This window comes from Silurus aristotelis, assembly GCF_946808225.1.
Source record: "Silurus aristotelis genome assembly, chromosome: 19".
NCBI lineage: Eukaryota > Metazoa > Chordata > Actinopteri > Siluriformes > Siluridae > Silurus > Silurus aristotelis.
This window is the reverse complement of record NC_139592.1, coordinates 21,225,497-21,239,725: the sequence shown is the minus strand read 5'-3', so window position 1 is coordinate 21,239,725 and position 14,229 is coordinate 21,225,497. Positions and strand designations below refer to the sequence as shown.

Here is a 14,229-nt window from a genome sequence, read left to right as displayed (position 1 = left end):
TGTTGGTGTGAACATAATGAGAGGACGATGCTTGTAGTATACTTGTTTTGCTGCCGTGTAGTTCGAAACACCATGTACACTCCATCGAAGACCTTAATAGTTTCCATAGAAACCCCCTTTTCACTGCCGATCATTTTTACGGCTGAATGTTCTCAGCCTCCTGTTGAGGAGCAGCGGTCACTTAAGGATCTAATTGAACCTGCCTCCATGCAAGTCTTTGCTGCATACTTGCTTCAGTATTAACACAGGCAATTGGTACTTAATAACTAAAAGAGCTTGTTCCCTCCTTAAATAATTTTGTGGTTATCAGCCTTGTTGTTTCTTTCTCACTTTCTTTTCGTTGCTTGAGTCCTTCTTGATGGCCTTGATGTAGTCGCTCCTCCCTTTCAGATGTTCGTCGTATTCTTCCAGCGTCATGTCTCCGTCCTCGATAAGCACATGGGGTAAGTGTGGCTCTGGAGACGGAAGAGGAAAGGAAAGTGGACTTCAGAGCTGCATTAATCCGCCTCCTTAAAGCTCTTAATAAAATAATGAGTTAAATAGATGCTAAAGGTACAAGAAGTGAGAACGTAATTCTCAGGAGCCTCTTCATTACATACTTGTTCAGCGCTGTCTATACTGGGTTTTTCCATCCTATACAGTTTTAGGGGGAAAGTGAAAGCTCAGTGGTTAAGGCTCTGGGTTACTGATCGGATGGTTGGGGTTCAAGCCCCGGTATTGTCCAGCTGCCACTCCTGGGGCCCCTGAGCATGGCCCTTAACCCTTAGTGCTCCAGGGTCGCTGACTCTGCGCTGAACCCAGCTCCTAACATCACTGAGATATGCGAAGAAAGAATTTCACTAATGTAAAATATAAAGCACCGTTCTATTCTTTCTTTGAAGGGTTAAAGTCTGGGACTGTTGAGTGACTTGTAAAAGGATATCAGGTGTCTCCAAGTTAATTATGGGTTTATTTGTTTTATTAGATCAGAATAATGACCAAATTAGGGCGCTCGAGTAGTGGAATTGGAAAACTGTGGTCTATTCAATAGGTGACTATATGATACAGAGAACTACTCCAATCCGTTATTCAAACACATTGTGTTAAAAAAATCTAATCCGTTCACTCACCCTGAAAATGTCTTCTCTATTCTGTCTAAATAAACATTTTAAATACCAACAACCAGTGCACATCTACAGTCAAGGTCGAATTCTGTATTGAGTGCCAGCACAACACAGTACCCATGATGTCAAGGCCTACATGACCTCACCATTGAAAATCTTTTCAGTTCAGTGGAGTAATATATTTTGTGACACTGATACAATTCCCGGGGCAACTACAGCATGTGAGTCAGCATGTCATGATATATTAGCACCATTATTATTAGCTAACATATGTTAAGGTGACAAATGGATCAGTGAACAGTTTGCTTTGTTGCTGGCCCTCCGTAGCCCATGCGCAACTGAGATTTGCAGTAACAATGGATAGAAATCACTTGTTTACTTTCTATGTTTATGTCTAGAATAGGATTGTCTACCTTAGAAGCTAGCATAGACATAATTGCTTCCCCAAGAAGCCATATTAAAACATTATAATTCAGTTGGAACACTGTAGAACTCATTATTCTGAAATGTAAAAAAAAATAAATAAAAATGAGACCTTGATATGGGCATCTACTTGCCCCCCGAGCACATCTCCTCAACAGAAGTCTTGAAGAAACCACTGGAACAAATAAAAGCTGCCCACCAAATTCAGCTGTGCCTCAGCTAGTTAGATGAGTGTGCACCAGATCGATTTTTCCCAAGAGATAGAGGTCAAGAGGAGCAAGTGCCGGGGGAAGAAAATATAATGAGGGGAGAACTGAAAAGCAGAAAAATCAAGCGTCTTGCTCGAGGCTGCTCAAAAACATTCAACCCACAGCCCACACTGAGAAGAATCCAACAAGAAGAATGGTGAGGATGATGTTTCAATATTTTTGATTTAATAACAGCCCACGCTTGGTGTGGGTGTGCAGGAGGATTAAGAGGTATATGGGCAAGCCTTAAGGCTGATTTTTCTTTAAAAGACTCTGATGGTCTAGTTTGGGTAGCTGCAGGGAAATACAGGAAATATATTGGAAAAAGTTGGAAAATGTATCTACAGGTACTCAGGAGATCCATATAGTAATTTGTGGTGTTTTTTTACATTTTTTAAGTTGCAGGAGGCAACCAGCAGCGTGGCTACACAGCCAGCAGATTACAGAGACGTTTAAATGAAATCTATGCACACAGCTGCATTGCACCTTGGGGTTAATGGTCCACCAAAAGATCCTCACACATGTTTTGACAGCTTGCAGAAAACTAGGACTGTTAAAGGAGCTCCATTCTTCAAATACCTGCACATCCGGAGACCTCAGTAATGACCATGAAAAAAATAAGATTTCTTTCAGGTTCTCATCTAGAGTTCTTTCATTCTTTCAATAGTTCTTGCTTTCCTCCGCAGCTAAAATCCTTCACCAGGTTGGCTAGACAGAAAACTCTATGAATGGCCCATTGTTTCTAAACTACTTATGTAGAAATAGTTAGCCAGTATATTCATCAATCCTTGACAAACGCATCGATTCCTTTCCCCAAATATTTTTCTTGACTTATTTCTTGCACTGAAATACTTTGTCAGGTGTGGGGCTTTTTTTAATAGATGTGTGCAAACAGTTTTTCTCCATTGCTTTGGAGCATTTCTCTAATCATACTTAATATTTGCAGACCATTTATCCTTTGTTCATCTCTCAAAAGTAAGTATTTGTGTCAATGAACATCTTATTGCCATCAGAAGTCATAAGTCATCGTTCACAAACGAGATCGTCAAAATGTTCCGTCATGTTGTCAGTATGACGGCGCACAGTTTCAGTGTTTCCTGATGTAAACTACAATGATTAAATATACACAAGGATGAGTTGGATAGTGATTGCAAGAGAAATTAACAATTTTACTGTACTGTACTAGAGTTTGTTAATTTCCTGGTTGTTCCTACATTTTCAGAAATTGTAATTGTGTTTTGCTCAATCGCCAAACGAAGGTTCATGAGATTCACCTTTGATCTATTTTAGAGGTTGATCATTGGTTGATCTTGATGGTGGAGGAAATGCAATGTGCACCAAGGACGCATGAGCAACAAAAAAAATTTTTCCCACTATACAACCAAGTAACCACTTATTCATCTATAACAGTGTCCTTTCCAAATACCATCGTATGAAAGAATGCCTTGATTGTGGATGCAATAACAAACCAAGAAATTCATGACCTCCCTGTGTTACAAAAAACCTATTTTGCCAGTCTTCTGCTGACAAATCTTTGTATATCACTTACAAGCTTTTTTTTTTGTACAATTCTTCTTCAAATGAGCTTTCACAAAAGCTTTAAACATTTCATAATTAGCATGTGTGGGATGATATTCTGATTCTTACTACCTTGAGAAACTGTAATTGCATATAGGTATGTCTACAGTTGTGGTTGCTTGTATAGTACCTACCACTGGGGTAGATGAGTATTTCCACAGGACAGTCATAGGTGTATTTGTCTGCCAGTGTGACCACAATGCTGGTGGCAGAATGGGCAGAGGGGTCAGCATCTGCTCGGATGGCATGAGAAGGGCTCTCCACTCCTGTAGAGAGAAACGTCAAAGATATAAATTCATCAAAATCTTTTAAGCAAAGCAGTCAAAAATGTGCTCCAATTACATTCAACCTACCTGACATCAATCTTATCATTTTCTATTAATTCACTGATCCACCCAAACAACCATCCATTTATCCATCCATCCATCCATCCATCCATCCATCCATCCATCCATCCATCCATCTATTCATCCATACAATCAACCTAAGAAATCAAAGAAACAACCAACCATTCATGCAAAAATCCTTACATCCATCCATCCATCCATCCATCCATCCATCCAGCCATTCATCCTTTCTATCAATCGATTTGTCCACCACCCCTTTACTAAATTCATTCATTTGCAACCACCATGTAATTGAGTAAAAATAGAGATACAGTAGGTAAAATGTTACTCCAAGAAAAGTAAAAGTGTCTCTTTAATATTTTATTTGATTAAAAGTACAAAAGTCTTTGCCTTAAAATGTACTCAAGTGTCCAAAGTACTATTATTTATTATGGCTATAATATTTCCATGATAATTTTTGTCACATGTCTTTACTTAATCAACTCAGTTTATGTGAAAAAACTCTAGTTACTGTTACTCTCAGTACACTGATATATTAATAGAATGATATTGATGAGTCAAAGACTGATAGATAGTATCTATTAAAATTCATTAAAAAATCAGTAGCCCAAAACGTTCTTTTCCATTTCCTAAAAAAATCGCGTAAATTAGTCCACGGGTATTTTGGCAAGTTGAAGTCATAAGTTTCTTCCATCATTTATTCCTCTTTAAATGTTCTTTGAAGTACAAATACGTGAAAAAGCTCCTCAAGTACGATAACAATTTATATTTTCTTTGTTACTGTCCACCACTGGCAACCACCCAATGATCCAAACATCTATCCAACATCCAGCCCATCAAACGACCATTTATTTTGTCTGTCCATTTCCTCTTCCATCCATCAATCTATATCCACTCTTTTACACCAGGATGTGTAATATTCTAACCTGCCAGCAGATATGGTCCTCTGATCTCTAGCTGAAAGTTGAATTCATAATCGATGGAATTGATTGATTCCTCCTCGAGTAGCCAGGACAGACACAGCTGGTTGCTTGAGCCCATTTGCTCATGAGACCCAAGAGAGCATTGGTGTTTGTCTCTCCTGAGTCAGAAATAATAAAGAAATCTCAGATCACTGTTTATGAATCAAAGACAGTTTTCAATTGTTAAAATTGTTTTAGGAAAGATACACAAGAATTCAGAAGCTTTGTGTAAGCAGATTTTTAACATCTTTAACATATTTCATCAGTAACTTTTCATTACCAAACATAAACGTGAACTATTCATAATATCCTACTTCCTGCTTGTGTTGGGAGAGAAGGCCTGCTCCTCTTTAATGGAGCGCTGGACCCTCGGGGTGCAGACGGGCGGTGAGGTGACACGAATGCCCCCGTTTGGAAGGGTGGAAAGCTCATAGGAGGTGCTGACCAATACATTTACCGTCTCCAGAGGTGGAATGACCCCCAGGTTTACCACCAACACCATCCTCTCCAGATCCTCATCAAGTACCACATGACCTGCGAGATATTCACGAAGTATTATTCAGGCTCCGATCGAGGCCACATCATCAGCGCCTTCCATTACCTTCAGTGACCCAGTGAAATGGATTTACAGTCTAAATGTAAGAGTGCTCCTTGTCCTACAGTATTCATTAGGATACAATAGGCTTGGATTCTAAAAAGGTTATCGGCTGCAGATAGGACTTTTAGACATTCTAAACAGAATTTTAGAATTAATCGAGCACTCAAATGGCAGAAATGCTCCTCGATGAGGTCAAAACAAGCCAACTTTTTTTAAAAGCAAAAAAAATGTAATCCCACCATTGCTGCTCTGTAGATTTTCATTGGCCGACGTGCAGCAGTCGAAGTAGCAGTCATCGATTTTTGTCTTGTCTTTGATCTGCACTGTTATTATCTGGCTGGATATCATCGCCTCAAAGCCCACCACCACTGAACCCTCCTCGAGTGGATATATGAAGATACCTCCAAAAAAAAATTTTAAAAGATACTTCCTCGAAATCATATGCATTACCATTGACTTATCTACATTTTAAAGTAAAGCTTTCAAGAATTTTCTTTCTTTTATTAAGCAATAACAGCTTTAAAAAAAAAAAAAGGCAAAATAGCTGTTATTTCACTCTTTAACAATGGGCTTATTGATTTCCTTTCACTTCCTGGGCCTGGGCTTTTGAAAAGCCCTTCTATTCAATTTAATGATTTGGGAAATAATACCTAATACTATTCTATTTAGTCTATTTAACGCTTTAGATATCTGCAAAAAGATTTCAACCGTAAGAAGGATATATTTTTTTTTTTTATGAATTTTTTGTTGTATGAGCTTAGTATCTGACTCAAACAACTTTTTTGTTGCATCCTGTAGAATCCTAGCCATTATACAGACTTCCCCTGTGAACCTTTCTGGCAATCTTTCTAGGAAAAAAAAAAAAAGCGCCTTCTATTTATATCTCTGGCATTTGAAGAAAAAAAGAAGAAATTTCAGGAAAAAAACTGCATGGGGGAACACTTCCTTTGTGTTGTCTTTTTAGAAAATAGCTGTGTATATCATGCCTGAACAATGACTAAGACTGCATCAATCAAGCTACTAGGGCTGACAGCAACAAGCTTTCCCAAGACAGACGAAGGATGGAATGTCTACCGTCTGGCCCAAACGACTTTCTGGCTCCACAGAGGGAGTGTAAATAAAGCACAGGGTTTACATTCAAGTGCATTTACTTGCTAGATTAAATGATTTATAGTAAATGATAAAACAGTGTTTTTGTGGTAGAGGGAATAGGAAATGCACATGCTATATTTTTATGCATCTTGATGAAAATCTCATCAACGAGGACCTTGTCATCAGTAATATCACTAAGCAGGAACTCATCATTGTAATAAATGCAGTGAGAGATGAAGGTCTCTCTCACCTTCGATGGGGTGATCCTCAATGTTTTCATACGTCATGGAGGCTGTCATGGCCAGGGTGTAACCCCGAACACAGGAAGTGATGTCAGAGACGCTGAGGGGCAGCGCACTGCGCTTGGCCTTGTTGATCAGGCCTGGCATGGTTGCAAACTTGCAGGTGTTTTCTCACGCCCACACATACACACACACACACACACACACAGCTGCACTGGGTGATGATTCTGAAAGCACAGATCACAAACACAGTAGCATTACGAAATCCCTCTAATGTAATGGACTTTCTTTATTTTATTATAGGTTTCATTTGACGTCCTAAAGACAAAATAATTAAATGCACTTTAATCGCTTTACTCTTTTATTCATTACGTATTGTTTTATAACAAACTTGATTAAATGAAACAGGAATATACCTTGATTTAAAGGTCATCAGTGGACACACACACACACACACACACACACACACACACACACACTTTGATACATTCATTTGCACTAAGAGACAACTTCTTATAGCCAGTTCACCTAATGATATGGTTCTGGGAAGAGGAAGGAAACCAGTGAACCCAGAGGAAACCCACAGAAGCTCAGCTCCCAGACATATAGGGTTACATTTATGGTGTTTGTCAGATGCCCTTATCCAGAGCAACTTGCACTTATCTCATTCATACAATTAAGCAGCTATGGGTTTAAGGGTCTTGCCCAGGGGCCCAGAAATTGCCTCAGGGACTGGGATTTGAGGGTGGTTACTTTTAATATACACCGACCAGCCATGTAAACATTATGATATTATAACATTATGAGTGGTGAGGTGATTAACACTGATTATCTCTTCATCATGGCACATGTTGGTGGGTGAGATATTATTCTGCAGCAAGTGAACATTTTGTCCTCAAGGTTGACGTGTTGACGTGCAGGAAAAATGGGCGTAAGGATTTGAGGGAGTTTAACGAATTGAGTCTAGATGACTGGGTCAGAGCATCTCCAAAACTGCAGCTCTTGTGGGATGTTCCTGGTCTGCCGTGGTCAGTATCTATCAAAAATGCTCCAAGGAAGGAACAGTGCTGAACCAGTGACAGGGTTGTGGGTGGCCGAGGCTCCCTGAAGCTCCTGTAGCTCAAACTGCAGAAGAAGTTAATGCTGTTGAAGCTTAACAGGTCAGAACTGTTTTGGCAGCAAAAGGGGGAGCAACCTGATTGGTGTAAATGTACACTTAAAAAAGGTTTAATTGCTGTTTTACTGTTTTCCATTTCTGCAGTTTCTCCACAGGAATCAAAATGATGTTTGTGTGAGAGAAAAACACCACCTGTGCCCTCTTCCTGTGAGGACAGCCTTTTTGGCCAAGCTGACTTAATTGCATGTGGCAGGAATGCATTTCTCATAACCTAATCTTTCTGATGGCAGCCGAAGATTAAACATCTCGCATGAGCGTTATCGCAGAGCAGCATCAGCGTCCAGCACCAGCATCTCCCATCATCCTTCCAATCCAACTTCCAGCCAGCAATAACTCATGCGCAGAGGAAGCATTGGATTACATTAGGCTTTTCAGCATGACGCTCTCTCTCTATATATATATATATATATATATATATATATATATATATATATATATATATATATATATATATATATATATATATATATATGAGAAGCCACTCAGGTTTTGCGAGTCCATGCCAAGACTGCCATCATGTGTCCGGTTTGCAGTGCCTCTGAAACAAAGCAGGTGCTTTGTAATCGGATAGGACTTTGATCGAGATTTTGCAAACAGTCAACAAAACCTATATTTATCCCGGTTCAAGGAATTCCATTACAGCATCTGTGTGACGAGACCGATCTTGTATGATTCATGTGCACCCAAGACAATGAGACAAGACGACAGAGTGAGAGTGGGGAGTCCAGGAAAACCCAGAGCGTGACTCAGTTCCTCTAGTCTCAGCTGACTGAATGGGTGCGTGAGCTAATGAGAGCCCCTCTAAACACCACAAGAGCATACGTTCTGAGAGACACAAGTCACCTGTTGATCCGTGCTGCATAAACACCCCACACCATCACCTACGATTCATTCTCCTGCACTTCTAAAAACTAAAAAAACCACCAGGATTCAGCCGACAAATTGGATTCAACCTGAGCATCCTGGATTTGATCCCTTTGGGACTGGAAAACTAGACTTTCTAATAAAACAAAAACCCATAAGAAATGCAAAGCAAAGCAGGCTTACCTCACATTGGGGTTGAGATGAAGGACATCCTCTTGTATTATATTATTTTGAGGAAGCAGCGTAAAAGAAAGACGTTCTGCCTTTCCTGCTGTACCTCAGTGATGTCTGTGTGAATGGCGTAAGAGGAAAACAGCATCTGTCACAGGTGGTTGAAACTGTGAATTAAACCACTCACACAAAACAACTGAGACAGGGAGGCAGCGAGAGAGAGAGAGAGAGAGAGAGAGAGAGAGAGAGAGAGAGTGTGTGTGTGTGTGTGTGTGTGTGTGTGTGTGTGTGTGTGTGTGTGTGTGTGTGTGTGTGTGTGTGTGTGTGTGTGTGTGTGTGTTTGTGTGTGTGTGTTTGTGAGCAGCAGCTGCAACCCTACCGATGCCACAGCAACATGTGGTTATAAAAAGTAGCTCATGGTCTCTGCCTGGAGTTTGCTGATGGTGGGGGGATGCGGAGACACAAGGATGCGGAGAATGGATGTGTGTCTCATTTAACAGCACAACATTCCTCCTCCGACAACTCCATCCCTCTTTTCCCCAAGCCTCAGCACCACCCAGTGTGCCCTCCTCCTCTCGGCTGGCCACACAGTCACTGATGAGGGCACCTATTCATGCGTTCTTATTATTATTATTTTTTTTTCAAATCAGGAATGCAACAGCATGCACACAGTGTGGTTTTATGGTTTTTTTGGCCCCTACAGGCAGCTGAATGTGTTTTTTATTTTGTTTGCTAAAATGTAAAAAAAATATATATTTTTGCTTCTTTCTTTCTCTTTTTTCCTTTCGACATTTTTTGTTGCCACTGAGGCTCATTTGATTCGTCTGCTTTTGCACAGAAGGTAACCATGACAATCAATATGGAGCCTCTAGAGCTTCTTAAAGACAACAGGTTGGTGTGTGTGTGTGTGTGTGTGTGTGTGTGTGTGTGTGTGTGTGTGTGTGTGTGTGTGTGTGTGTGTGTGTGTGTGGTAGGAGGGCTTATCTGAGCTTTAACAATTAAATTAAATCTCTCTGCCTCTCTCATTTTCTCTCTCCCCCTCCTCTACTTTCTCTCTCTCTCTCTCTCTCTCTCTCTCTCTCTCTCTCTCTCTCTCTCTCTCTCGCTCTGTTAATTATTTTACACAGAGTACGTGTGGCAATTCTTCTTCTTTACTTTCATCCTCTGCAGTAACTGTTTTCATCAGACATAAAATAATTATCCAGAGTCTTAACTGCATCTGCCTTCAGGGCATGAATCTACATCTTATCACAGACGAAACATTTAAATATTTGGTCAAAGTAGTTTATTGCATATACACGCGCATGTGTCTTTCAAAAAATGATAAAAGACCAGACTTTTGCCAGGCACTGTATGGACAAATGTTTTTATGGATGCCTAAACACAAGATTTGTACATGTTTTTTGAATATCCTCATTCCACATTTAGTCTCCATTCACGCTTATATTGACCTCCACTCTTCTGGGAAGATGTCAGATACCTAGCTAAAGATGTTAGATTTTGTAATGATACTGATGTAGGTGAGGAATCCTGGGGTTCAGTCAACGTTCCAATTCATCCCAAAGGTGTTCAATATGAATAAAGTTCAGAGCTCTATAGCAGCCCACTTAAGATCCTCCACCCCAACCCATGTAAAGCATATCTTCATGAAGCTGACTTTGTACATGTTAGAAGTCTTCTAGTTCAAGTGAAGGGAAACTTTCATGCTACAGCATCCAAAGGCATTTATCCCCTATATTAGGAGTTTCCCATCTTTTACACAAAGGGCCATTGTGGGTGCAGGTTTTCATTCCAACCAAGAGCAAGAGCCACACCTAATTCTCCCTGTTTAAATCGAATGATCTTCATTTTCATGAAAATAGCCCTCGCCTTGGAATGAAAACCTGCACCCACACCTGCCATTTGTGGAAAATATTGGACATCCCTGTCCTATACAATTGCGTGCCTCCAGCTTTGAGGTAACAGTTTGGAATAGAAGCACATATAGCTGGAAAAGTAAAGTGTCCCAATACTTTTGTCCATATTGTGTATGATGGCAGATGGCAGCTGCAAATTTATGTTGAAAGTCTCCTGTTCAGGGAATCGGTTGGCACTTCATCTTGAGCGGTTCATTAATGGCCGTAAACATTATGTACACGTTCAGGAACAGTATTGTCAAATAGATGCCAAGGAAACATCCCCATGGCGTTGCAACACAATAAAGAGCCTGAACCTTTGACTCTAGGCAGCTTGACTACATGGATTCATGCTGCTGACATCAAATTCGTCTGTAAAACAAATTGAAATTCACCATGTTTGTCTTTTCCCAATCTTCACATGTCGCCTCAGATGTCTGTTCTTGGCTGAGAGGAACAAAAAAACCTTATGTCGCCTGTTCGCTTCAAAGTTCCATCTGTTGAGCCTTTCTGCAGTGCCTTTATTTTGCTCACCACAGGTGTAAAGGGCCTAAAATTCAAATATAATCATATGGACGGATTTACAATTACACTCTGTGCCGAAAAGATAAAATGTTTGCACCCCAGATGGAATTGCAGATTTCAATATGAAGGAAGTTTGTGGACACTTGGCCATTAGATTCGTATTTGCTTTTTAAATAACTCATTCAACATTTTTTTTCTCGTCTTCTATTTTTGTGCTGTTATAAAACCCCTCACTCTTCTGGGACGATCTTTCACTAGATTTTAAAGTGTGCTTGTGGGAATTTGTGCTCATTCGGTCATAAGGGGGGTAGTAAAGTCAGGTGTAGGGGAGGGTGGTGAGGCCTGGGGTGCAGTCAGTGTTCACATTAATCCCAAAGGTGTTGAGATTAGAGCTCTAAACTACCACTCTTGGTCCCTTGAGCAAGGCCCCTTACCCTCAAATGATCATTTTAAGTCATATATAAAGTTTAATATAAATAATTAATAAAAATTATTGAATATATATATATATATATATATATATATATATATATATATATATATATATATATATATTAAATAATATAATCATAAAAATTAGTTTGTTAACAGTAGGACTTCTGAAAGCAATGATAGGTTTATTGACATAAAAACTTACTTTTGAGAGATGAACTAAGGATTCAGAAAAATGTGATATTTGACTTTGAAATGTATTAAAGTAAAAGTCTCCCCAAATGTACTTAAAGTACAGATACACAAAAATGTACAGTAACGAATTACATTTACCTCGTTACTGTCCACCACTGGTTTCATTTTGGAACATTCTGGAATCATTCCATAGTACAGAATCGGAGAGAATATATTGCAATAGAAAACTGTTTTAATAAATAATTGAACGGATCCTCATTTTTTTTTTATGAATTTATAATGATGTCATAAGTAGTATGGGTGTGATTAAGTGCAAGCAAATGTTTGTTCATAAGAGCGTTTAAAACCAGCATTCTCCTCTCATGGTGTCTTCGAGACGAATTGTTCGTAGGCCATCGAGAAAGCTCAGAAGCCATCTTTGAAGCTGATGCACAGGACCGATTTGGTTACGATGCTGCACTGAGAAAGAGTCATGTTCAGATTGGTGAAGATCCTCATAGGAACCTCCATGGTGTTGACCTGAACATGTTTGTACAGTTTTCCGGATTTGGCCTCTGCTGTAGCGACAACATCCCACAGTGTGTCTGTGGGTCGAAATTCGCACATCAGTCTCTGACCGCATGGAGTCCGGAAAGCGAGCAGAACTTTCTCAACATTCTGGATCTGCTTGACAGTCCCGCTAGATGCTCCGTCCATCTCCTGGTTGCTTCTCAAGCATTTATGTCCACGAAGCCTAGACCTCGAGGACTTTTTAATCGTGTCTGCACTGGACGCATTTGAATTGCTCTGAATACAAGGGAGGATTTTGTTTTTGTTCATAATCGGTAATATCGGTTTACTGTGACCGAGGTAAGCACTGGATGATGGAGATGATCTAAACCAGTGGAATGTCGTGTGTGGAGGATGAGGAAAACGAGAAGAAGGGACTGGAGGAAATGGATGAGTCTCATGGAGATACTTATCGTCTCCAGCATAGGCCTCCGTCACATGCATGCGTTCTTCTGGAAAAAAAAAAGCAACACATTTTCAGCTGTCTGTTTCAGTGAAAAATAAAACACTCATGGGGGTGCAGTTAGAGAAAAATAATACCTTTTATACCACAGCGCTTTCAGGTCTTTTATATCTAACAATAAACACGCAATTTCTCATCTATTTTGAGCTAAAGTCAATGAAATGAGACGTCGAGAATACAATTAGTTGAACAAGCTTTTGATTCTTGATATAATGAAGCTTTATGTTAAGTGTTAATGGAAGTTATGGAAGGAGACTCAGTATCAGAGCTTTGTAACAGTCAGTGAGATTTCCTTTACAGGATGAAGCAGTTTGTGATTCAGTCACATGACTGTTTCTGGGGGTTGTGAGAGAGAAATTGTAAAGAAATGACTGTAATGTAAGTGATAACAGGAACAAACCTGTTTGGAATAACTGTAATAGAATAACAAGCGTTTCTCACCAACCCGTCACAATTTTTTATTTCATTGGTTTAATGATATCGAGGTCTCAAGCAGGAAATTATAAACCAACTACTCTTCAGTAAAAAAAACTTTCATTAAATTACTTCAGGGGCTTCTACATATGATTTATTAGGTGTAACTCAGACTTGAATCTACTTTTCTACTTATATACTGTATACAATACTGTGAAAATATTTTTGGCAGGTGTAAAAAATGCTTTTAAGTAAGACTGCTTTAAAAATACGAGTTATTACTGTTTTTTAATCAATTAACAAAATGGAAGGGGTCCGTGCACATTTTGGTTATTCGGTTTTGTAATTTTAGGAAAAGAATTTGAAAAAAAGAGCGTGACAGACAGACAGACAGACAGACAGACAGACAGACAGACAGACAGACAGACAGACAGACAGACAGATAGATAGATAGATAGATAGATAGATAGATAGATAGATAGATAGATAGATAGATAGATAGATACTTATCCAAGGTATAAATTTCCTGTCAAAAAGATTTTTATGTTCTTTGTAGTGTTCACCAGACTAACAATTAAAAACTTATTAACACAATAAAAACCCTACAGCAATGTTTAAACACCCATGGCAAGCATGTAAAAACTATCAATAACTGAATCATTTATATTTAATTTCTCTTTGAACTGTACATACACAATATGCTTAAAAGGCTGCATATGATTGGCTGGAATGAAGAATTCCAGAAGTGAAAGTGGGAATGAAACACGACTGCCCCCCACTGGTGATGTAGTTCATGTGCCAGAGAACTTAACTAACTCGTAGAATCCGTTTTCCCCTGACGCGTGAAAGTGACCCAATTTTAAAAAATCTATTACGCTGTGAATATCGAAAAAATGATGTAAAACAGATAGTACCATGTGTTGATGGTGGGGAAATGGGTCGTTTCATTGT

The 14,229-nt window shown here is 39.4% G+C and overlaps 1 protein-coding gene across 2 annotated transcripts in view; it reads right to left on the bottom strand.

Moving 5' to 3' along the window:
• Window positions 1-9,622, bottom strand: part of vwa5b1 (von Willebrand factor A domain containing 5B1) — a 31,182-nt gene extending 21,560 nt beyond the window's left edge. The window contains exons 1-8 of one of the 2 annotated variants that reach the window (XM_083570439.1): window positions 9,185-9,622; window positions 8,818-8,922; window positions 6,602-6,820; window positions 5,499-5,660; window positions 4,976-5,195; window positions 4,626-4,780; window positions 3,487-3,618; window positions 331-455 (exon numbers count right to left, since the gene is read on the bottom strand). In XM_083570439.1, coding sequence (XP_083426565.1) covers window positions 331-455; window positions 3,487-3,618; window positions 4,626-4,780; window positions 4,976-5,195; window positions 5,499-5,660; window positions 6,602-6,740 — 933 coding nt within the window. In that variant the 5' untranslated portion in view covers window positions 6,741-6,820; window positions 8,818-8,922; window positions 9,185-9,622. Of the gene's footprint in view, window positions 1-330; window positions 456-3,486; window positions 3,619-4,625; window positions 4,781-4,975; window positions 5,196-5,498; window positions 5,661-6,601; window positions 6,821-8,817; window positions 8,954-9,184 lie in introns of both variants that reach the window. The other variant, XM_083570438.1, reaches the window with a different exon arrangement.
• Window positions 9,623-14,229: the final 4,607 nt, after the last annotated feature.